The 27,254-nt window shown below is 36.6% G+C and overlaps 1 protein-coding gene across 3 annotated transcripts in view; it reads right to left on the bottom strand.

Annotated features, from left to right (window-relative positions):
• Positions 1-27,254, bottom strand: part of msi1a (musashi RNA binding protein 1a) — a 58,924-nt gene that overhangs the window by 13,793 nt on the left and 17,877 nt on the right. For all 3 annotated transcript variants that reach the window (XM_081366300.1, XM_081366299.1, XM_081366298.1), the window contains 7 exons: positions 26,727-27,064; positions 26,155-26,195; positions 25,469-25,550; positions 25,283-25,367; positions 12,107-12,148; positions 10,694-10,786; positions 415-463 (listed from right to left, as the gene is read on the bottom strand). In XM_081366300.1, coding sequence (XP_081222426.1) covers positions 415-463; positions 10,694-10,786; positions 12,107-12,148; positions 25,283-25,367; positions 25,469-25,550; positions 26,155-26,195; positions 26,727-26,791 — 457 coding nt within the window. In that variant the 5' untranslated portion in view covers positions 26,792-27,064. The remainder of the gene's footprint in view (positions 1-414; positions 464-10,693; positions 10,787-12,106; positions 12,149-25,282; positions 25,368-25,468; positions 25,551-26,154; positions 26,196-26,726; positions 27,065-27,254) is intronic.

Here is a 27,254-nt window from a genome sequence, read left to right on the forward strand (position 1 = left end):
AGGAGAGTGGAGACTAGACTAGACTAGACTAGACTAGACTAGACTAGACTAGACTAGACTAGACTAGACTAGACTAGACAAGAGAAGACTAGACTAGAGAAGAGAAGAGAAGAGAAGAGAAGAGAAGAGAAGAGAAGAGAAGAGAAGAGAAGAGAAGAGAAGAGAAGAGAAGAGAAGAGAAGAGAAGAGAAGAGAAGAGAAGAGAAGAGAAGAGAAGAGAAGAGAAGAGAAGAGAAGAGAAGAGAAGAGAAGAGAAGAGAATGAGAAGAGAGGAAAAGAGGAGGTAACATCAGCTCCTGAATGACTGCAGAAGCATGTACACACTTGACTGTTGTTGTATAATTATATGACTCAGCGAGGCTTTGAACGCGAGCGTGTGCATTTGCGTGTGTGCGTGCCTGAATGCCGCCTTACCTCTGTGCCTGTTGGTGGTTTTGTCAAACATTAGCATCGCGTCATCAACCTGCAGACAAAACACACACACACACACACACACACACACACACACACACACACACAAAAGAGAGGGATGAGACACTCTAAGCCATTACCCAGCATGAGGCTCTATTGTGAAGCTCTGAAGAAACAGAGAGGGGCAGCAGATGGAGGGGTCGAGAGGGAGGAGGGAACAGAGAGAGAGAAAGAGATGGACAGAGAGAAAGAGAAGAAAGACAATATGGATGGAAGAAAAAGAGAGAGGGGGGGGGAATAAAAGAGGGGACTTTGAATACTTTAAAGCACCTTAGGTTAAGCAAACAACACTGTTTGTATCCAGAGCAGTTTTTCAGTGTATACGCTTCTATAGGATCAGCGGTTCACAACCCAGATGTTACACTGGACATCAAATAGCTAACTAAAACAGTGCCACAACTGTCTGTGCTACAAAATAAAAGCTCTTCGTGGAACTTCTATGATGCTTAATTTTAATGCTTAATTTAATTTGCACCTTCATTCTTAATGGTGAAGGAACCTAGTGCTGAAGTAGAAATTCAGGGTCATTTAATCCCATTCATTTAAACCATTTTCATGATATGCATGATTATATGATAGGGATTTTTTTTATCATTTTGCATACACAAGAAGCAAATATTTCAGAATGAAATATAACTAGACAAATATATATTGATAAGATTATAGAAATTTCCATGACTTTTCAAGGTTTTAAAAAGTTTCCCAAAATCCTGGTTTGTGTGATTATTATATAAGGATTTTTTTTTTTATCATTTTACAGATTGCACACACAAGAAGCAATTCAGGCTGCTAAAATATTTTAGAGTAAAACACAACTAGATAATTTTTTTTCCATTATATTACTTCCCTAATATCCTCTTAAGTGTGATTGCATGAGGAGGAATTTAAAAAAAAAAAAAATTCCACAAGAAGCAACTCAACCTGGTAAAATATTTTAGAATTTATATTCACAATATGATTTTTCCAGGTCTAAAAATCCCCTGACAATTCTAGGTTTTAATGACTGTAGTAACCCTAGAAACTGTTTGTGGAGAATAAACAGTGAAACCGGCGCAGACACAAAACGAAGGTGCAAACACATCTCTCTCTCTCTCTCTCTCTCTCTCTCTCTCTTCTCTCTCTCTCTCTCTCTCTCTCTCTCTCTCTCTCTCTCTCTCTCTCTCTCTCTCTCTCTCTCTCATTAAACAGACATCGGTGTCCACCGGCCGTAGTTTACACGAACAGCCTGATTCCCTGAATCTCTCAGTCCTCTCCCTCCCGACATCACAGTTCGTGGGGGTAAATCTTTTCAATAACTCTCTCTGTCCTGTTCCCCCCTTTCTCTTCAAACCCTCTCCAAAGTTTACTATTCCCATGGAGACTCTGCAAAGAATTTCAATTAGAAGAATTGACCCCCTCCCTCGCTTCTCCTTTCATGAATAGAACAGAGAAGAGAGAGACGAGGAGCTGGATAATGGCTGTTATGAATAGTGCTGGAAGAATAAACTTTGACAAGAGAGAGGAATATGTTTTCAGTGATGAAGCAACGGTCAGGCTAACAAATGAAAAGAGAACTTTAAATTCAAATTGCCGTATAAAAAGCTATAAGTCTCCTACCCATCAACAGGCACAATATCATCTAACATAAGACTACACATAATAACATTTGCCGTAGACAGAACTGATTAGACGTTGTACAATCAACCGCCACAATAAAAAACAGTTATGAATACATTTAAAATCTGTTTGGATAGGCTGTATTTAAAGCCATTATAAAATGGTTCACCTGTGACTGTACATCAGTTAAATAATATATTACTGCTTCAGTCATTCATTTACAGAATAATCTTTGATCATAATGTTGCAACCATAAAGAATCTACAGTTAGGCTAATAAACAATATTATTACTTTGTCAAAGATTTGCCTATTAGCATCAAGCATCGCTATTACTAAACTGAAGCTTTAGGTTAGATAATGTGGATATGTTTATTATTTAGATTAAATTAAATTATATTTCATTAAAAAAATTCACAAAATTCTAACCTTCCACTGAAGTAAAACTGAAGTAAAACAATTGAAAGTAGGGGGAATTATGAATCACATTATGAAATAAATGTCTTTCTCCAATGCATGTTGGACACAATTATTGGAATTCTTATGAGTAAAATATCTATGAAGTATATTCCCATTCATATTTACGTTTTTTTTTTTTTTTTTTTAGCAAACCAGGGTGACTAGGTGCATGAAATTATCCAGCCATGAATATGAGGAAACACAAAGGCCAAATTCTCTTAATCATCCATGACAATGAGTAACACCAAAGAATATAGTTCTGAGGTGCAGTAAAAGATTGTTGAGCTAATGAACGGCGAGGAGGAGAGTCTCCAAGGATCACAGCTGGAGAATTGCAGAAAATAGTTGAGTCTTTTGGCAGCAAACACTCGAGATGCGTTTGGTACACACTGGGATAAAAGGTACCCCATGCCCACAGTTAAAAATACTGTTGGAACTTTAATGTTGTGGGCCTATTCTTTTGCTGGAGGTCCTGGTTCAGATACATGGCATTATGGATTGTAACAAATACCAACAGATAAACGAATCAAAACCTGACTGCCTATGCTAGAAATGTTGTAATGGGCTGTGTTTGGATCTTCCATCAGGACAACGATCCAAATCAAACATCAAAATCAACACAAACAATGTGTCAATGAGCACAAAATGAAGCTTCTGCCCTGACGGCCCCAGGTTCCTGACCTGAACCCTGTAGAAAACTGAAGCGGAGAAGCACAAACATGGTGCTGGGAATCTAGAGGATCTGGAGAGAATCTGTATGGAGGAATGATCTCTGATCTCTTGTCAGGTGTTCTCCAAACTCATCAGGCATTATAGGAGAAGACTCAGAGCTGTTATCTTGGGAAAAGGACATGCAATAATTGAGTGCCAATAATTGTGGCCAACGTCATTTCATAATGAGATTTTGTTTATTATATATATATATATATATATATATATATATATATATATATATATATATATATATATATATAAAATCAACAAACATTTCAACATTCATATTGATTATAGTGATATTAATATGATTTGAAACTCGAGATTGATGTAACACCACACCTTAACGTTGAAAATGTTGATAATGACTGTGTGAATTTGTTCACAGTTATATCCTGCTTTTGATCGTTTGATGAAACTCAACACAACCTGTAACACGAGCATCGTGAAGCAACTGTTAACTGTCTCCTGTCCAGATCCGAGGCCTAATTATTTACTGACTGATGGCTTCTTCTTCAGGACTATACGTCACTTCAGTCTGTGTGAGCCGAAGCGCTCGAGAGTCACAAGACACGCCAACATTTATGTGACCGAGTAGCTCTTTTCAGTGCCACCTGGTTAAATGACCATGGGAAAGGTCAAACACTCTTAGCCCAGATAGGCCGCTGTCAAACACACACTCTTAGACTTGACATTTAACTATAACCCTCTCCTAACCCCTCCTATTGAAACCTGGTCGTACCCTTCCCTTCATTGAGTCAATCCCACAAACACCCCCTCCCCATCCTCCAAATCCAATGACACTGCAAAGTTAGGAGAAGACCGCGGACTGACAGCTGCTGTGAGCATTAGCACTGATGTGAAAAATGATCAATGTGATGTTTGTGTTTATGAGTTACTGACCAAGTATAAAGAGGTGAAAGAGACGGAAAACTTGTTCAGCTCACCCATTAACCATTCCAGTAACAGATAAACCGTCGAATTTCTGGATGATTCAGATGTTTTTGTCCCTAAAAACATTCACACTAGAGCTCCAAACTAGAATCTGACATGAAACCAGGCATCAAAACTTTATATTTATAATTTAAATATATGTACAGCCTAACTTTTTTTTAAACTGGGCATTAAGTCAAGTCAAGTCAAATCAAGTTTATTTATATAGCGCTTTTCACAACACAGGTTGTATCAAAGCAGCTTCACAGTATTAAATTAAAATAATACATCAATGTTTGTTTCTAGTGTAAAACGTCCACGTTTGGTAATGCTGATCAATAGTATTGTTGATTGATTAATTAAATTAAATAAAATATCCCCAAATATCCCCCCAACTGAGCAAGCCAAAGGCAACAGTGGCAAGGAACCGAAAAACTCCATCAGGTGACCTAACCATTACAACAACAACAACAACAACAACAACAACAACAACAACAAAAAATCAACTTTTTGCAGATATGCCAAATTACAAATGATTAAAAATAATGCTGCTGATAGTGTCACCAATATATTGTGTATCCCTAAAAGATCTGCATATCAAAATTAAAAATTTGAGAAATGAATGTGGTGTGGTGTTTGCATTACTATTATTATTGATCAGACTTGAGGTTAGTGATTTCAACAAACCACTAACCATGAGTATTAAACTTTGGCGTACAAACAATCCTGCACTGTTTGTTCTATGAACATGAATCATACCTCAAATTGTGAGGTTTGTTGAGTAGAGGTGTGTTGTTACTTTACTAAGCAATGAGATTTACCTGGCAGACGATAAATCGACTGAAAAATCCCATGGATTTAGACTGAAGAGTGACCCGAGCCACACACAGGCCCTGTTTACACCTGGTGTTAAGATGCGTTTCACAAGTGGACGACACTAAATACAGGAGTAAACGGGGTCAAAAGCGTTTTGAGCTAGTCCACTTTTGACCTCTTCCAGAGGAAGTTGAAAACACATTCGACCGGATTGCTTTAGTAGTGTAAATGCTCATGTGGTCGAGTGTGTTCAAACAGACACAAAAGACCGTCTACTCTCCGTCTACTGAACTAATGAGTAACATTATGGGAAGATCTCTAGCCAGACGGGATTTAAACTGTCGGCTGAAGACCCAAGTTTGGTTTGAAGAGGAAAAACATCCCAAGCTCAATGTTCTCTCACCATTCCTGATTTCTAACACACACTCACAGCGTTCGGCTGGTCTTGTGTCTGTCAGAGCAAAAACTAAAGCTGATGTTCTCTGTGTGTTTTTCTGTCGTCTCCGGTCACATTCATATGTAAATTCAGCTTATTTTGTCCATTAGATCGAAAGATCTGAAAAAGCCCATACATTTATCTGCTCATAGACCCTCACCTCGAAGAAATCAGGACAGAAGTGTTTGAAAGCGGACAAAAGAGACGGATTAAAACACCAGGTGTAAACGGGAAAGTGTCTCCCTCGTCCACTTGTGATCCAATCGACCAAAACACATCTTAATACCAGGTGTAAACAGGGCCCTAGAGTCAAGAATATCTTCATTGAGTTTCTTTAGATTTGGTCCAGTAAGTAAGTACCCAAAACACCCTAGCAACTTATGATTAAAGTTTAACGTTGAACTTGCGCCAGTTCCCTCCCAAACTTCGTTACAGTGAGTTTTACACAGATACTCATGTTTGCTTTCTGAAAAAGTAAATATTTAGTTGTTTTGTACTTTTGTAAACTGGCATGTAAAAAAGTTTACTTAATTATAATTAGTAAGTTTATCTTAATCGTAACAAAAAATAAACCCTGACATTATATGATTGCAAAATCAGTCTAATCAGACTGAAGCCAAAAATGTTTAAAAACAAAGAAAATTGCTAATATAAGATTAATCGCATCTAACATAAAAGTTTGGGTTTATAAAATATATGTATTATATATGTTACACACACACACATACATGTACAGTATGTGTGTGTGTGTATAATATATAATACATATATTATATAAACACAAACTTTTATGCTAGTTGCGATTAATTGCGATTAATCGATATGACAGGACTAACAGACATGGCAAAAAAATATAGCATCCCTAAACAGAATAAAAGGTTTAGGAACTGTCAAAATATAAATAAATTTTAATAAAAAAATAAGGAAGAGAAAAGTGAAAGAAGGCAGTCCTTCAAAGATGACAGCTAATATTGCTCCAACACAATCTAAAATAATTTTGCATGTCAAATCGAGAAACAGCTATGAGACAAATTACATTACAAAAGAAATGTTAGGGATTTCTGGAGACATGTTTCTTTACACCACCATGGATGAGCATGTTATTTAGTCTATATAATCATCTCACAAACAAAACACACACTCTCTGTCCTCTCCAAAACCCGCCAAGTGTCACATTTCTGTTTTATTAAACAAGCAGTAGGTATAAGATCTCCAGATAAAACTTGATTTTTATGCCTTCCTCATCACTCGTTTTCCCTTTAAACAGGCCAGCGGACAAAAGGTCCAGTGAAGCTCTCTAATCGACACCTCTCATGGCTGACTGGAGACTAACTTTTCCAGTCTGTCCGTTCCACTGGCCCTCTCCCTCTCAATGTTTCATTATATCCATTGTTGTGGGTCGGAGCGCTTGGACTCTCACTGTACTTCGCTTTTGTGAGGCTGATCATATTCCAACCATTTTGGATTGTGCCTAACAGATCGGGACAATGGAGGGCAGTGAGTTTTCCCGGACGGGCTCGGCCGGCCAGATTGTGTTCACGGCAACAAGGGCTTCTCCCACCAAATACTGTGAACAGATACATACGCTAGTGCATGTGCACCGTGTTTTCTGATACCGATCCAACCGCTGAGTGAGAGGAGTGTGGAGAAGAAGCACAATATTTGCACAGATTAAATGTAGAAAAATCCCTTCTTTGTAAACTTTAACCTTGCCTAAGATCAATCCAGATTGCTTTCACATACTTTCCCCGTGCTTGAATGCCCAAAATGGAATTTGAAACACGTTACTCTACCAGTCAAAAGTTTGAAATTATTGCGATTTTGTTATGTTTTTGACTTCAAAGTTATCTGGTCGTTAATAATGTTAACATAAAAACATTATTTATACATTGTTCATGGAACGTTTTTTTTTTCTGAAATGTTTTGGACGTTTGTCTAACAATATTTAAATGTTACTACTTGTTTCGGAATGTTCAGAGAACATTTAAAAGTTACGTTCCAATAACGTTTGTGGAATGATAAAATGGAACGTTTCCTTGACGTTCGCAAAACCAAGAACATTTAAAAAAAAATCATTCAGAGAACATTCATAAATAAGGTTAATATTTTTGTTAGCTTGGATTCTGGTAGTATCATACAGTTTTGGTTGTTTTGGTTGCAAATCAGCATATTAGAATGATTTCTTAAGGATCATGTGATCATGCATAAGAGATGAGCATAAGAGACTACTTTCAAAAACTGAAAACATGGTAATTATTCCAAACCTTTGAATGGTAATAATACTGATTTTATGTTGTCTTGAAACTCCCAGCAGCCCAACAGGTGCACGAGGTGCTGACACCCACTAATACGCATTTGTGAGAGTGTACACCACTGAATCCACACGTGCATTTACATATTTAAAAAAAAAAGAGCCCACATGCACCCGGTGTCACAGTGAGATGTGTGCGGAGACAATAGGCCCAGCAGGTCACCGTGGAAACAAGCTTGAGAGGGTGGGGGGGCAGCAGCTGTTGCATCAGTTAAGATTCGGAGACCCTCCCCCTTTACCAACAGCACCCTCACACCCTCGCCCCATTCTCCCGTTCCTACCTTCACACCATTTACTACAGTAAGTGTCACTTTATATAAGTGTGATTCTGTAGCGAGGGACTACTTGAAACGTCTTCAGACTCAGAGTTTGTTTCATATAAACATTACCACACGTCATGATCGAATTATGGTCTTGGTAAACACAAGTGGATTTTGGTATTTTTTTTACAAGTCAAAATGATCATTACAACATGAAGAAAATATCTTTTCTTAAAGGTGAAATCATAAAATTGTCCCTATTTATATAAACACAACATATAAAAGTTATTGGCCTTCCCTTCCAATCACATTACACCTGGTATGTTTCACAAACAAATCAGTTCTTAAAGCATACAATTAAGTCCTGCCTCGCCGAATATCCTGTTTTACTCATAAATACACTCTTGAGCATCAAATTGGCATAGAATAAGAGTTGCACATTAAAGTCCCCCTGTAGTCGATAATTTTATCCCTTAAAACTCATCTTTGATCACCAAAATTACATATTTCAAAGTTTTTTCCTTGAAAAAAATGTTCTTCATGCCTTAAAATAGCTTGAATGTAACTCTACACCCTTGCCTCATTTAGTATACACGGTTCTATGAATATGCAAGTGAGCCCCGCCTCCACTCACTCACACCAGCTCAGCTGATTGGTTACAAGGTAGTTTGTGACGTCAGAAACACCAGCGTTTTTGAGACTTTGGTTCACTGCAGTTTTAAGGAGAAAATACTCAGCAATGGTGTTGACTTATGAATTTGTGGTTTGTCTTAAAGCAGATTAAAAACACCACAGACATAAACAACATTAAAAGCTTTCACCACAGGTGGACTTCAAATCATTGAAAAATTCTGATCTTGATTCAAAAACGTTCATTTCACCTCTATCTGTTAAAGAGAGTTCACCAAAATTACGTCATCATTTACTCGTTTCAAATAACGATTGTTTCAATTACATCATTTACACCAGTAGGTGGCGACAAGTGACTTCATTCATTCGAGAGATTCGTTCAAACACGCTGATTCATCCAATAATGGACCAAGTCATTGAATCATTCACTCAAACTGATTTTTAGTTTCAAACAATTCATTCAAATTAAATACACATTTTTGAATAGACTGCAGCAATTAACATTTTGTCAGAACCTCTTTACATGTTATTTTGTTAAGTTGTCTGTTCAGAATCGTGGGAGAATCCTGATCTCTGTTTGAAACAAAAACAAAGAAATCGTGATTCTCAATTTATCCAGAATCGTGCAGCTCTAATTAGAAAGATTTCTGAAGGCTCATGTGACTCTGAAGACTGGAGTAATGATGCTGAAAATTTTGCTTTGATCACAGGATAAAAATTACATTTTAAAATATATTCTCATAGAAAACCATTATTTTAAATTGTAATAATATTTCACTGCATTTTTGCTCAAATAAATGCAGCCTTGTTGAGCAGAAGATACTTCTGACAAAAACATTAAACTTTTGAAGGGTAGTTTACATTTGAAAGTCAGACGGTTTTCCCTATTAAAGAATCGCCCATTAACATGATCATGACCAGTTGTTTTGTGTCCCTTTTACTCTAACAGTTCTGGCTAGTTTAGGACAATTTTATAGGACACCCACTTTTAAACCTTCCCTTTGTAGTGCGTGTCTCACTCTTTCTCCTCCTTCTCTCGCTCTCTTCTCTTGCCCTCGACCCACAGGAGGCGACGCCGCCTCCCTCACTCGTCTCCTGCCTCTACTCATACGCTCTTCTCTTTCTTTAGACCCTGTTGTCCACTATTCAACTCAGCGGGCCGCTCTCGCACCAAAGAAAAAGCAGCAACACAAGGACTCCAACTGGGACACCGATTCTTTACCACTGACATCGAATATGACAGTAACAAATGGAACAAGTGGAGACAGATGGAGCATAAAAGAGATATCATGTGTTCTGTGTGCATCAAAACAGAGACAGATATACGTGACCTTTTTGTTATTGGAAATGTCAAAGAAAGCACCAATATCAAGAACACATTATTGGGTGATATTACAGGCATATCACAGAAAACAATTTTTCTGGTTCTTTTAAAACTGGTTTTGGTTTGTGTGTGTGTACCTACTTAACTATATTTTGGAGACAAATTTGTACTCAGAAGTGACCAAAACCTGACAAAATCTCCGAAAACCTCCCTTTAGGGACCTCCTCATTTGTAAATCTGGTATAAAAATAAAGTAATTAAAGTTTTTTTTTTAATGTAAAAATCCAGAAAGTTTTGTATGATGGGTTGGTTTAGTGTAAGGGGAGAGAATACACAGTTTGCACAGTATAAAAACCATTACATCTATGAAACGTCCCCATTTAGATAGCTAAGTAAACGCGTGTGCGTGCGTGTGCCTATATGCATACATAAAGTTGTACCATGTAGACATACTCTAATATATTTACAACCATTTATAGACACTAAGATGGAAATCATCATGTGACATCATGACATCACAACCACAAGCTCATTAACATATAACCGCCTACATTTACTTAAATGGTATTAAGCAGCTTGACCTGCCCTGCTGAACAAAAGTATGATTGTCATACAGAAGTCTTAAATTACAGTACTAAATACAGCCGGTTTATTAATGATCAGAGAGAGGGGGGGTTGGAAAATGCATGAGAAACTAAACTAAATGACAGAAATAAGAAAAGTAGAAAAGAGCCCTTGAACTCACCTTTCCGAACTGATCGAAATACTGTTTCACATCTTCGATGGTGGTGTTGACAGACAGCCCTCCAACAAAGATCTTCTTTGTTCTTGTTACCAGCTGAAAACACCAGAGAAAAGACAAATAATGAGACTACAGGACTTTCTACAAGAAAACTAGGGTGCCATTTGAATAAGTATTTGGTAAAACTTTACAATAAGGTTTCATTTGTTGACATTAGTTAATAACTACATGAACTTCTACAGCATTGACATGCTAATTTGAACATTTACTAATATTTTTTGTTAAAAAAAATAATGTTTGTGTCTATTACACAAGTAGGAGTAATGTAAGACTGTTCCAAAACCTAGTGAGCTACTTTTAATGTCTGCGAAGCTGCCTTCTAAGGGAACATCCGAAATGGAATTTAATGAACTCGGATTTGGAACGTTTCACATAGGGAGAAACTCTGTCTGACAGATCCGCAAGTAACACTTTTCATGACACGCAGGGGAGACTTGATTTCAAGCTAACAACGCAATACACTAATAAGCATAAAAATACACCGCACCAATATCTATTTTATTCTTGGAGGGGTTTTTTTCACATTATTTTTATAGGACAGTCCAGTGTAGACAGGAATTTTATTTAATTTTTAAGTTAAATTTGACTTTTTATTTTTAATTTACGCCATCTTGGAAGAAATTTCACTGAGCACATCACAATGCATTCTGGGCTTACCTTCTCTTTGAAGGATATATAGCTACTACAATTCAAAAGTTTGGATTTTTCCAAAAGAAATTAATACTTTTATTCAGCAAGGATGCATTAAATTGATCAAAAGTGACATGTATAATGTTACAAAAGTTGCTAAATGAGTAAATGTAAATGTACATTTCTGAAGGATCATGTGATCAAGACTGGAGTAATGATGCTGAAAATTCAGCTTTGATCGCAAGAATAAATTACATTGTACAATATATCAAAATAGAAAACAGTTCTTTGATATTTTAATAATATTTCAAAATATTACATATTTTTGTATCAAATAAATGCAGCCTTGGTGAGCAGAAGAGACTTCTTTCAAAAACATAAAAAATTCGTATCGACCTCAAACATTTGAACAGTAAAATATGTGCGATACGGTCAAAAAGAAAGTATCTTTCGAATTTTTATAAACATTTTAGAGGAAACCGTTGTTTAGTCTCTATTTACGGTCCTTTTACTTGTCGTTCTAAAGGTTTTGTTTGATTATTGCCCATGCTTCAAGCCACTTCTATGCAATATGGTCAAAAAGAAGAGCTGTCACATGGAGAAAACACCTGTGACGCTTTGCAACACTCATAGGTTTTAGAACAGAGCCTACATGTCCTTAATGAGAAGTGACGTGTGACATCACAACACCTGTGATGTTAACCTGAACTGAGACTTCGCACTCACCTTCGGCTGAGCTCTACGTGGGAAGGCCACCTTAGGGTCAATCTGAGACAGAACGAGAGAGAGAGAGAGAGAGAGAGAGAGAGAGAGAGATTTGTTTAGCATGTGAATTAAGCTTCTTTGAATCTTGAGAGGGAATAAGAGGCATGAGTGAGAAGAAACGTCATGTACGGTCCGTTTAAAAGACAAAGATAGTAGTTCATTAATATTCTCAAAGTCCAATCACAGCTGTTCAACAAACAGACCAGTCAGTGTTTCCCAAAGATTTACTGATGTTAACATAATGTAATCATTATATGAAAAATAAACATTAAACAAATCAAACTGAACTGTGCATGTGAAATCAACTAGATCACCAAATTAAGTATTTCTACATCTTACATCTCAGTCAGTGTTTTCTTTAAGCAATCTACACCATGAAAATGTAAGTTACTATATTTATTGTATTTTATTTATTGATGAAAGCTTCAACACATACTTCGACACAATGTTTTACTTGAACAATATTCACAGTCTTGCGAGCAGAACCTGGCAGGAAATGAAAGCTTTCGTAACAGACAAATCCTCTGAAATATTTCAAAAGGAGGAATTACATTAAATTCCCACCATGTTTCAGGCCAGTGTGGAATCATCTGACCACTGCAAGTCATGTGAGAAACACAAGAAAACTTCTGCTTAAAGCTTTCATCTGCCCATGTTTTAAAATATCTATTGTGGCAAATAAATGTATTTAAAAACTTGTTTTAAAAAAAAGTTAATTATACCAAAAATGATATAATCTTTTGCAAATATCCTGCAAAATTAAAGAAAAAAGTCTGAGGTCACCAAGTTTTTCACCAAGGCTGCATTTATTTGAAAAATATAAAACTATAAAAAAGAATAAATAACATAATAATATTTTTTTATTATTAATTATAATAATAAAATAAAGCATTTTTTTTTATCTGTTCTGTACAATTCGAAATTTGGAGTCAGTCATTTTTTTGGAAAGATTTTAATATTTATTTAAATTTACATATCCTTTTTGTTATTGAAAATGTCAATATCAAGGGCATATTATTTGGTGATATTACAGACATCTCACAAAAAAACTTTGTACTCTGTAGATATTTACTAACATTTATAGAAACTAAGATGCAAATCATCATGCAATGACATGACAACAACCACAAGCTCATTAACATATGATCACCTATATTTACATAACTATTTACTTATACCAAAAATTCACTCTTTTGTAAACATCCTGCAAAATAAAAAAGCATTCAATGACATTCTAATTGTTTGTGAGCACTGATGCTTCCTATTTGTTGGGATATATTGGGATACAATAGTAATATGAAATAGTTGGATAAATATCTGTATAATATCTATATCAATAAGCAACCCTGACAGCGGGGAAAAAGGAAGCTCGCAGAAAAAAAAGATCTACTTGCAAAAAATTGCAGACTGGAACAAGTTAAACTAAAGTTACTAATAGTTTTAGGATCATAATATATTCCGAAAGATACAACTTAAAATAAATATTTGATAAGTAAACCATACTTGACCAGATGCCTACAGCAGACTGTATGAGAATAGAGCCTGTAAAGTAAAATATAGATCAGTATCCTGGCAATCTAGAAGGTATAGATTTGTTAATCAACAAAAATCAGCACTAATCCCACTAGACAAGGCTATCTCCATCCTAATTCTAAAAACCATCTCTAGCCACCCCATGCCATGCACTGCCATTGATCTAAGTGACCTTCTACACCAACTAGATTCATACAGGTGTAGCACACAGTAGCGATCTATGGTTGCGCTCCAGCAAGACTCTATCATGTTGATCTTGCTAGTGTCTACAGTTTTAGTTCTATGATTTCAGCTCAGAATCTCTAGACTACACTCATAGTCACCTTCTGATCCCAAACCTCGTCCCAACCTGTGCACGAGAAATACAAAACATCATGTGAAGTCACTTCAGATATATGAGTGTGAATCAGTTCAGCCGGATAAAAACCTCACTCATAGACCACCATCATTTTAAACTCATTTCACAGGATTCTGTAAAGCATTGATTATCCTTAAGTGATTTTTGATGAGCGCATCTACTAGTCAATTTAGTTTCTAATAGTTATACATTATACAAATTATACAAACATTATACAAATATCTTTGCAAGCACTTTTGATCAATTCTGAGCCCCTTCATTTTTTAGTCACACACTTGGTACCTTCACGGTGAAATAGTTTTTTAGGCAAATCAATTTAATATATTTTTGTTCAATATTATTTTATGACTGTTATTTAGAATTTTGAGGGGATTTTATGATACTATGCGATGTAAAAAATTTAAGGTAAAAAAAATCTACATCAAAAAGTTTGATGTAAAAAATTACATCAAAAAGATGTAAAAAATCTATTTTTTTCCTTTTAAATTTATATAATTTTTTTCAAATATTAAAATAGAGTGAAGGCCTTTAAAATCTTTTTTTTTTTTTATTGAGAATAGTGCCATCTGGAGACATTAAAAATAAAAACCTGTGCAATGTCATGGCGTGACCAGCTGTATAGCTCCCTGTATAAATATAGAGAGAGGCTTTTGGATTCCCTAGTTGTTTTTTAGACATAATTTTTTTCTTTTATTAGGTTTTGCATCTAGAAATATATTTAGACATTCTAAAAGACCAGGTTTAGATATTTAGATTTTTTTTTTTTTTTTTTTGCATTATGATTACAATCAAACATTAAAATTTAGGGGAGCACATGGATAGCATTTTTGTTACTCAGTATTTGACTGATAATTAAAAATTCTTGCAAAATAAGGAATGGATAGTGATAATTTAAAACACTTAATACAAACATTTTGCAATTAAAATGTAATTTTTTGTCTGTGCATTCTGCATTGGGGTTGAATTGTTGATTTTTTTTCACACATTTGCAAGATCTTGCTTTATTACAATTATACTAATTCAAATGTGTGTTTTGAAAATTAACCCCTTCATTGCTGTGTGGTTCTTTTTTGTTGTTTTGCATCATGGGTGATTTGTACTTTGTACCACCAAAAGATTCTCTGAGTTTTCGTTTTTTTTTTCGTATTTCCCATTAATTTTCTATATCGGTCATTATTGACCGTGAAGGTACCAAGTGTTACTTTTTATCTATTTACACCATCTATGAATTTTTATGTGTGTGTTCACATAGCTAATGCGACAAAGTGTCACCCCATTACGATGAAGATAAAAATTAAAAACGTTAAAAATATATATATATATATTTAAACACGGGTTGCGTAACCCAGAGAGTTAAAGTATTAATTTCTTAAAAAAAAAAAAAACTAATCTTACTGACCCCAAACATTTGAACAGCATAGTGTATGTTAGCACATTATATTTGAGCGTGCCAGATTACAATACTATTTTTTTTATTGTATCTTTTAATTTTTATTAATATTTTAACATTTTCTGAAGAAACAAGTGACGTTTGGCCCGGGGGAAAATTCACTGTGATGTTGTGGATGCTTATGTGGTGTTTTTAGTGCAATGTCTGTGTGTTTCCAAACGTGTGTTTTCGCAACGAAGCAATGGAAGAACCATTTTTGGTTCCCCAAAGAACCAGTCAACGGTTCTTAAAATAACTCTTAGCGTGAAGAATCTGAAGAATCTTATTCCACTATAAAGAATCTTTAGTGCACTGGAAAGGTTCCGTGGATGTTAAAGTTTCTTCATGGAACCATAAATGCCAATAAAGAAACTTTATTTTTAAGAGTGTAGGATTAGAGGTTTGTAAAAATGTGTAGCCCTAACTCATGAAAATCATAGAGTTCCGTCTTTAAAAATATCTGAACACACTGAGCATATTCCTTCAAATATGTTGTAACATTTTAAGTATCAGACAGAAAGAACAAACTGATAGAAACACAAGTGTGTGTGTGTGTGTGTGTGTGTGTGTGTGTGTGTGTGTGTGTGTGTGTGTGTGTGTGTGTGTGTGTGTGTGTGTGTGTGTGTGTGTGTGTGTGTGTGTGTGTGTGTGTGTGTGTGTGTGTGTGTGTGTGTTGACGAAGGCTACTCCTTTTACAGGTTACTGGAACAGATCTGTTTCCAAACAATCCTCTTTTCAGGCCTGAGGGCAGGCAAAGCCTATCCCACCATCCAATCTCTGCTCGGAGCTGAGAGGGAGGAGATACGGAGAAAACAGAGAGAGAGAGAGCGAGAGAGAGAGGCAGGAAGGGGGTGAGGGCAAATTAATCAGCACGAAACGGCAAAAACAAAAAAAAAGTAAATGAAAACAACAAAAGAGAAGGAAGAGAGAGAAGGCGCAATTCAGCTAAAACAAAACCTGCTAGTGAAAAGCTCAGGGTGTTGATTGTGTGTGTGTGTGTGTGTGTGTGTGTGTGTGTGTGTGTGTGTGTGTGTGTGTGTGTGTGTGTGTGTGTGTGTGTGTGTGTGTGTCATGAAGCCCCCTCTGCTTTCATTAATTATAAGGACAAAGATGAACCCCAAACAGATGGGACGGAGAGAGGTCCACCCCCTCATGAGCGAGCACACACGCACACACACACACACACACACACACACACACACACACACACACACACACACACACACACACACACACACACACACACACAGCTTGCCTTTCACTCCACACAACCATCAACAAATCAAACCAAACTACACAAGTATATTTCCTATTCACTCTTTTATCAACTTCTACCTCATTTTACACACAGGAGCTCATTTACACTCTTTAAAGTTCCTTCAAGCCAAGTTAAGCATCACTATTACCACTCATATAGTTAGTGTAAGTAAACTGTAGTTTGTGATTTTGAACAAACCTATAGGTAGTAGTAAACTTCAGTGCGTACACCTCATCCACCAGCATTTGTGCTGCAGACATGAAGGATTTCCCCAGGTGTTCTGTTACTTTGCTAAACCCTTTATTGGACTATAAACAATCCGAAGTACACTAAAACATTTTTTTTTAATAATTTTGAGGGAAATTGTTAGATTTCTAATGTTACACTCTTAGAAAAAAGGTTCTATATAGAATCTTAAAGGGTTCTGTCAGGCGTTTCATATGCAGAACCTTTTAAGGGTTCCCATCATGGAATCGGTTTTAATTAATTTTTCTTTCATTCATTTTTAATTTTCATTAAATTTGTATGAATTAAACAGCTTGTAAACATACTTTATCAGTGGGGGGGGGGGAATTATTTAATGAACACATTAAACATGACAGTATTAATATGGAATCATTTAAGACATTTCTCCTTAGACATAGAGAATATTTTTGGCGTAAAGGATCTTTAAAACGGAGTCAAGAACCCTAGATTTCTATATTGAAGCCCACTAAACTGAACATTATTTGCAAATAGTGTATACCATATAGGGATGCTATATGTGAAATATAAAAATGATATATATAGTGCTGGGCAATGATTAATCGCATCCAAAATAAAAGTTTATTTTTATAATATAAAATATGTATATATATATATATATATATATATATATATATATATATATATATATATATATATATATATATATATATATATATATATATATATACAGGCAACTATTTCTTAAATATATACAAGCATATGTGTGTATTTATATATACAAAATAATTATACACATTACACACGCATATATTATGTAAACACAAACTTTTATTTTGGATGCGATTAATCGTTGCCCAGCACTAACTAACTAACTAACTAAATAAATAAATAAATAAATATAAAATTTTATATAATTTTTATATTTCACATATAGCATCCATATATGGTATACACTCTTTGCAAATAAAGTTCATATATATATTATATATATATATATATATATATATATATATATATATATATATATACACACACATATATACACACAGCCAATATATATTTATATTATAATATATTACATAAATGACAGACAGACAGACAGATAGTTGTATGGCAACATTCACAATGCCTATTTTCCTAAGTTGCTTTATGAAGAATATTGGTCGTGAACACTATAAATGTGAATTGTGAAAGAAAGCTAAATCAAGACTCAACTGGGGAAGCCCTCATGCTCAATCTCGCGCATATTTAAAACCATTTTATACAAAGCTTACATAAATACAGTCATTATCAATTTAGGCCAAAATTTCTATAACTAAAACTGTCGGTGTTTGAAAGTGTGTTGCTGGAGGAGGAAGATGTGCTGTTGTATATGGGACTGGGCCATCAAGGTCACTGTGCATGAGTGAACAATGGCAAAGCAATTAGCTAACGATGCTCGTTAATGAGGCTCAACAACCCCACACCGTGACCAAGACGGAACAAAGGTGAGAGTGTGTGTGCTGACACAGTGCAAAATCTCAGGAGAGGCTTTGGCTTCAGCCACGTAGCTACCTCGGAAATGCAATCCAGTTTGTTTCCCTCAATCCGATTACTTGCTTTTGCGATCCATACTAATTACGAACAGGGAATTCTCTCTCTCTCTCTCTCTCTCTCTCTCTCTCCCTCTGTCCCGCGGCCCGAACCTCCTCATGCCGTCAGCATTTCAGATCTAATCTTCAGAATCTACCGCTAAACCATCACACACACTCTTGCACGTCAATGACACACTCAAGGCCTCCAACGGGACTCTCATCCAAATCATTTCAAGTGTCCTTGTACCAGTTCTGCGCAACACACAACACAGGAATGTCTCTGGTCTTGAAATCCGAACTTAAATGTTTTTTTTTTTAAAGCTGAAATTGTCCAGAAAAAAAGGTTTAGATATAAGGCTGTATTAAGCACAAACATTGCATGATAAAGTAAATGCATAAACGCATCAAGCCACAAGCTATCAGAGACATATTTTCATGTGTGTGTCAACTGCTAGAATAATAGCAGTTCATTTCCACCAAACGCCACTGAGTCTAGAAGATTTGATCACTGTATTTTCAGTACAGCTTGTAGTACATGGCTAAACAAGCATGTCTGAGCTGAATGTGCAATAAAATTGAAAAAGCAATTTCAGGAATGAATGAACAGACAAATTTCTTATGTGTTTATTGCAAAACTGGATGTTTATTCAGCAGGATTTTTAACTCTTTCCTCGTCAGCGTTTTTTTTTTTTTTTTAGTTGCCAGTCAGCGCCCGCATTTTGGATTATTTTCGCAAAGCATTCATGGGCCCCTGAATATTTAGCTGTATGAATATCTGAACAATCAATATGTATTTATAAATAAAATAACAGAGACTGCCTTTAAATAACTTGAAAGTGGGTGTTTCGTTAAAAAAGCAACATTTTTGAACAAATAGCTGAGAAAATCTAATTTTTGTCAAAGACTTTGTCCAGATCAGATTCAGAATCAGAACGATGTTCAAAACAGATCAACATCCCCCAAAACTTCACAGTCCTCGTCCTGGGTCGGTAACATTAGGCAGTTTTGATTGATATGCTGTACGCAGATCTTCATTGTATTGTTTTGGGATGTGGCGATCCTGTGCTAGTTCAGAAGATGCGTAATAGCGCCGCCTACCTTATAAAAATGATTGCCGGGAACTTGTCAATGGCGGGGAAGCGTTGTGTCATAAATGACGGAAAATCACGTCAATGGCAGGGAAAGAGTTAATCTCTTTTACTACACGAATAAGTTTAATTAAAGTTCGTATTCAAATATTGAGCCTAAGTAACCTCATTTGACAAATGCAGATCCACGTTGTTCCCATTTGCACTTGTTAAGGTTTGATATTTGCAGTTTGTCTTTTTATACAGCATTGATATGATCTTGTTTAATAATTTCAATTTGAACAAACTCCTAACACTAAATATTAAATAGCTGTGCAACTCATTCTGCACCGTTTGTGCTACAGACATGAACGATTGTGTAGACCATTGAGAAGTGTAAAACAGGAGACAAAACAGCTGGAATCTTTTGACTTCGGCTGGTAAGCAACCAACTAACAACTAGGGATGCATGATTCAGGGGAAAGCCGAAATGTGAGTTTTCTGATAAAAATTGCGACTTTTATTTCAAATGTGATTTTTTTTTTTTTTTATCTAGGTTTTCTGTGCTTATTTGGACAAAATATAGTGATCACATATCAATATGACATAATATATAATAAAATAATAATATTTTATTATATAAGGTGCGTCCCAATTGGCATACTAATGCACTATTCTGTTTTAGTGTTCACACAGATAAAAATGTAAAAAGAAACGGTGTACTTTAAATATCTGGATAATGCTTAATAAATATGGAATGTTGTACACTGCCACAGCTTTAATTACATAACATTTAGGATGGGGCTGTCAGGCTCTGAGGCTGAATGACAAAAATAACCTTATTACATTTATACATTAAACGGTTGAGTACATTGAGCACAAGTATAGTGTGTCATTAGGAACACAGCTTTAGAAAGCCTTAGCATACCATGTAAAAACACTTTGGCAACCACCAATAACACCTTAGCATAATGGTGGTAAGAAATTTTACAAATATATAAATATTATAATAAATATCAAGACAATGTACAACATTGACGTCCAATAGTACGGTCCTGAAAAAAAAAAAAGTACTACGAACACAAACACACACATTGTTTTAAAACACACAAATCAGACACCTACACATTTTTCACGTGGTTGTTGTCTCTTAACTAACTCGGGAGAAGTGCACATTCTGTCATGTCTGTTTTAATTCAGCCTTATTTTTACGAGATTTGACCAAATGACCTCTTGTTTCCAGAACTCAACCAACCTATCCTCTTTCATTCTTTCTTCTGAGCACACAAAAACACTCTCAGCATGGCACATTCTTTCTGTTTTCAACACAGACTCTCACAATATCTTCTTTTCATTTCCTCGCGTGGACGGCAAAAGCAAGTAACAGGAAAACGCTCAACAGAAGGATGGAAAATGTTGAATAATGAAGGACAGCATGGAAACGCTTTACTGTTACATGCACAACTTTACAGTTCTCTACACAAGCACCACATCAAATATCAAATTAAAAAAAAGCACATACTGCCATCTGTGTTACAGACTGTTGCCGATTCTTCGGCAGTTCCTCTGGAATCTCAAAACACAGCTGAAAGTGGACGAGGAGCTGTTTTCACAATAGTCTTATCTATCAAAATTGCTTCCTGTTATTGTGGATCCCTCCCCACACAGCCTTTCAGACCCCACTGGAGTGACCTAATAACCCCCACCACAACATTACCACAACAGAGGCTCAAATACCACGCCAAAGGCTCATTCAGACCCGTCAATACACAATCAACACACTGATTAGCCTTTGCATCACAGCACACAGAAATCATGCTTCACTTAATAGGCTACCTGTAATGGAGATTTACATCACAGCTATGCTCGTCTCTTATGCTCATCACCAAAGCCTGCATTTATTTTGAGCGAAAATACAGTAAAAGCATGTGAAATATTATTACGATTTAAAATAACTCGTTTAATTTTTGCAGAGCTGAATTTCCAGCATCATTACTCCGGTCTTCAGTGTCACATGATCCTTCAGAAATCATTCTTAAATGTTGATTTGCTGCTTGATATTTGTGTGAAATCTGTAATACTGTTTATTTTTAAGGATTCTTTGATTAATAAAGTTCAAAAGAACAAATTTATTTGAAATAGAAATCATCTGTAATGTTATTTTACTGTCACTTTCGATCAGTTGAATTCATCATTGCTAAATAAAAGCAATAATTTCTAAAAAAAATAAAATAAAAAAAGATAGACTTTCACTTATATAAATGATATGTGATTAACATTAATGTTATATCACAGGAGACAAATGTCTTCATAAAAATGAATCACCCTAAAATTCTTTTGAATCACTCTCTTTTAGAGACTTTTTTTCCTAGTGGTAAGTTCTCTCAATTTCCTGAAGGATAAGTCCTAGCCTACATTTTCTCCCACTGAATATTCTGTTTCACTTATCAGTACATCACATTCCGAAAAGAACATCGCTTCATGTCCACTTTAAGAAGCCACAAAGTATTATATTCTAGAACAGAATTGCTCTCGAGCATTAAAAATAAAACAGTGTCTCTATATGTGTCAATCTGTCCTAATTCCTTACTGAATGAATGCAAAAATGTACTTGACTTCACAACATATATTTGCTTGATATGATGCAACCAGGGCTTGACATGAACTTTTTTGCTCAGTCAGTCACTGTGGATAGTGATTTTCCAAAGTTACTAGCCACTCAACATATTCACTGGCCACAATTTTGACATCAATAATGGGGAAATATCGATTTGACACCATGGGGAAAATTGCCATATAGATATTTTTAATATTATCTCATAATTTGGCAGCAGGTATATTAGGCTGCTGTCACTTTAAGACCTGACGCACAGATCTATTATACTGTTACGCATGCGTTTTCTTTCACAACTGTTTACATTCACTTACTGTTAAATGAATACTCGCCAAGACTGGCATTTTGACATTATTTTGTGTGTATTTGACTGTTTAAGCGCAATAAGCAGAGAAAAAGAACTTAATTTAGTTCTGAGATGCGGCTTTATGTTTATTCCCTGCACAAAATCTGCGGGAATAAGTAAAATTATGCACAATACGCACAATCCCACGCCGAAATTCAAGCCCTGTAACAGCAACAATATTCATCCGGAGCAAATTAAACGAGTGAGGAGAGGCGGGTTTGTGTGCCAAGCCCTGGATGTAACTATGATGCCATCCATTTTTCAAAACAGAAAATAAAGAGATTTATATACATAATTCTACACCATCAAGTGTTACTCAAACTACCATTGGTCCATGGCGATTATGTAATAGGTGGGTGTGGCTCAAAGGCTCCGCCTTCTTTGGCGTGGAAATAAATTTATTTCTTCAGTTCAGTCGATCAAGGTCAGATGTGAAACATGAACACTGGAGAGTGGACACTAAAGTTGTAATTCCAATTGAAAGTGACACTGACACGTCAATGGCGTATTTTTTCATGTTTAATACTGTAAAGCTGCTTTGCTAAAGCAATCTATTGTGGAAAAAGCGCCATATAAATAAACGTGACGAGATTTGACTGGAGTGCTGAATTGCAGAACTCGTGCAAACATCCACATCGCTGTGATCAGATGCTTTTTATGAACTGCTGTTTTCACTGTCATTTTAGTGGTGTGTTTATTTTGTTATCTAGCGCAGCGCATATTTACATATTCATTAAACGATGCCAGTATTTCAACCCGTTTACCCCTCAGCAAAGAACGAAAAGAACTTCTCTGTGAGTATACAGGGCCTTTATGCAGGGGCACAGTGGTTAATAGCCGTGGTTAAGTGTGCGACACTCTCGGATATAACCAACAAAGTTGTTATGGTGATGATAGTCCCACATGGCGACCAAACCCAAGAGACTGAAGTGTTGCCAGGCTGAGTCTCTCTGCGCAGTGGTGTTTAAGTCACCATTAATAGTTGTAAATACTCTTGCTGCAAATAAAATGCATCGAAACATGATTCGGCTAGCCTCGTTCTTTAATGTGAAAAGACTAGGAACAGGCCACAACACAGCCCAAATTTTACAACAAACAAATACAATCCCACATACACATGGTCTGTGCCATCTCTGTTGTAAAGCTCTGGCTGGTTTTCTCTGCTGACACACCCACACAGTTCTGACAAAGGACCATCAATGACGTCCCAGGACTCACATATTCAAACACGACCTGGGAGCTTATTCAAATAGAGCTACTAGCTAGCACCATAATGTGGTCAAAAGTGGACAAAAAGTTCTGGAGCGAATTCAAAATGGATTAGGTTTCATAGTATCATAGGCCACTTTCATGTCATTTAAAACCATCATGGTAAATACACATCAAACATCACAAAATACATATTATGACAACTGTAAAGGCCTTCAAAGAATACTATGCCATTACCATAGTAGTCATGGATCTCAACAACCCGGGTCACAGACATCAGGGATAAAACAATAAATGAATCTAATAAAATGCAACCATGCATATTCATCATAATTGTGAAATGTACAAGCTAAACTGTTAAAATGGAGGAGAAAAAGCTCTACATTTGACATCAAAGGCCGTTCGACTAATCAAACTTTACTTTACAGTACTATAAATTCACCTGTCACTATGGCTAATACTAATATATAACTTTTAGCAATATGTTTGGCTGGCAAATCACTTCTGTTGTTTATGCATTTGCAAAATTGTCAGTTTTCCTATTCAGCCCATGTCATGTTAATCATTTTTGCATATTGTTTAACCTATCCAGTTCATTTAATATATTTCAACACTGTAAAAATGTCCACCTATTTCAACTTAAAAGTGTCAGTTGATGTCTTCAATTTTTAAGTATAATCAAATTAGCTGTACCACCAGTCTTAGTGTAAGTGCATGGTTTATTTTAATAACATTTTTAAACAATTTGGGTACAGTGATGTCTGATGTAAAGTCTGGGCCCTGACGCAAAACCAGCTGAGAAACACTGATGCAAATTAAATTCACAATTTTTCTAGATTCATTGTGGCTAGTATCTAAACCTTCTTAATGTATAATGATAACATTAATGATTTTAAAAAAATACACTTATGAACAATACAGCTGTCAAATGTGACTATACATCACAAGTACAAACGGACAAAAAAGTTTCTAATTCTGTGCCAGTGCCATGGTTTAATGATGGTAATAGAGTTTTATTTTGATAGATACCATAATGAAATGGTACTTCAAATAATAACATCTTATTACCATAGGCATGGCATAGTTTTAGTAATAATAAAACTAAATCCTCAGCGGTTCTTAAAGTACATGCAAGCGCCTACACAACACTTTTGGAATGTTGATCGAATCCTAGAAGTTTTTGAAAAGTTTGATTCTGCCCCGTTTCGCTCCCCTGGTTGCCATGGCGATGAAAAGCGAGAAAGAACGCTTTCATGTGGCGCGCTCTGCGTCAGTCAGACCTGCTGGAACGGACCTCGTGCATGTGGACTTAAAGTGATCAAAAGCGAAAACCACCGCAAAGCATTCAAACCATTGAAGTGCTTAAGTCTTGCAAGGGAATGAACGAAAGAATATAAGACGAATGCTTCAAAAACAAACGAATAAGCCAGTAAAACCACAGGTTACACTGCTGGATTATTATTTCCATGCAATACTGCGCATTTAGGCTATATTTATGACTGATATACAGCATAATAAGAATGATATATAAAAAAAACTCACTGTTTTTGAATCCAACTCGTGTCTGTTTTGGGCCAACACTTTATCCACACCGGTCTGGTCTACATAGGTGACAAATCCAAAGCCCCTGCGCAAAAGCAGTGCATGCACACACATTACGCATAAGAGTTGAGTTACAAACACACAAACAACAAGTCAGCAGTGGATGTGCGCGCGCCTCCCCCTCACCTCGACCGCTTCGTAACCGGATCCCGCATCACCATACACTCCTTCACCTCGCCGAATTTACAAAAGTATTCCTTCAGTCCCTCTGGAGAAAGAAAAAACACAATGCGTTTATTTCACAGCAGCAGTTTAGTGACACGAATCGTGCTTGATGTACCTTAAACAAAAAGCTCGCTGCTAGTTCAGCATTGGGACTGCTCATCTGTGACCACTTTGCATCTCAACAAAGCGCTCATTATAAAGCTCTGGAAAGCATTCTTATTCTAATGTTCTAAGTTAAGCTGTGTATTTGAATAACAACGCAGGTATACATAGTGCGCTTGCTCTCAGAGAGATTTTCCACTCTGCATGTTGCATGTATTCAGGCACATCAGTGCTTCCTCGCTAGCGCCCTTGCTTTCACCTCAAATCTCCACGAGCTCATTATATAGATCATCCGAAGCTTTCGAGGAAGTTTTCTGACAAAACATGTCACCTATTGATCTATAAACCATCTTCTACGTAAAGGATATCTAGGCTCGTGCGTTGAATGCATGCTTTGATTTCACGGTGTATGAACTATTCGCTTTCTTTTTCTAGCCAAACAAACGTTATGAAAGAAAACATGCTCCTATAATAAGCTCACAGCAACCCATGCACGAGTTTTTAGTGGAAGTCTCAGGCAGGACAGAAGAACACGCGTGTCTCACCTTGTGTCGTCTGCCAGCTCAGCCCGCCGATGAACATTTTGCTGAAAGGTGAAAAAGAGAGCCAGATCAGACATCTGAAAGTCTTCTGAAACGCGATTGATTGCCGATGCATGTGCACATACAGCAATCAACCCGCCAGAATAACAATCAAGTGGAAAAGTGAAATTCGGCCATGATGGATGTGTGCCGTTATTTCCAATGAAAACGCAGAATTAATTATTTCCTCTCCTCTAAAAAGTAACAAGTTCGCTCATCCCCTTTTGAACTGGCGAAATGGAACGTAAAAATATTTACAGGCTGGAAACAATGTAACAGTTCCAAACGTAACAGATGGAAACAATGTAACAGCGCGCGTCCTGGAAAGAGGGAACATGGGAACAATGTAACAGTGAGGCTCCTGGCTGTTACATTGTTTCCATTTTCGCTCTTTCGTAAAGGGACCCGCGCTTCTGTCTTTTGTCTCCGGTGGTCTCTTCCCTCCTGGTCCCAAAACTCTCAGCTTTATATATAGTATATATAGATCTCCCGTTCGCAAGGAAAAGTCAAACGGAGCGCGCGGAAAGGAGCTTTACCAGGGGTCGTGCGGGGAGTCCTGCGTGGAGGACGACAGGCTGCTCTGACTCCCTTCTGTGTCCATTCCCGTGTCCCTCTGTTGCCCGGACTGAGCCGAACGGGAGCCAGGAGTCTCCAACTCAAGAGCGGGTGGCCCGAGGGGGGTGGGGGAGGGAGGGGCCCGTCTGGAGGAGGACGGGCCAAGCGGGGTTTGCGCAGACACTGAGGCCCCGCCTCTCGTTTGACTTTTCCCGGACTCTAGTTGTCGGCTCCGCCCTCTCGCTCTCCCTGGCCCCGCCTCCTCCTGCTTTCATCTGCTGTTGTACAGTAGCAGAAGCAGAGTCGAAACGTGGTCAGTCTGAAGAAAGAGACAGAAAGACAGACAGACAGATAGATAGATGGATGGATGGATAGCGTTGATTACAGACAGGGATATAAAGAAAAGCGGTCAAACAGACTGAATAAAATAAAAAGTATACATTTATAAACAGACAGATAGATAGATATAGACAGATAAAGATGTAGACAGACAGACAGACAGATAGATA

The sequence above is a fragment of the Scardinius erythrophthalmus genome (genome assembly GCF_964197995.2).
Source record: "Scardinius erythrophthalmus genome assembly, chromosome: 5".
Classification (NCBI taxonomy): Eukaryota; Metazoa; Chordata; class Actinopteri; order Cypriniformes; family Leuciscidae; genus Scardinius; species Scardinius erythrophthalmus.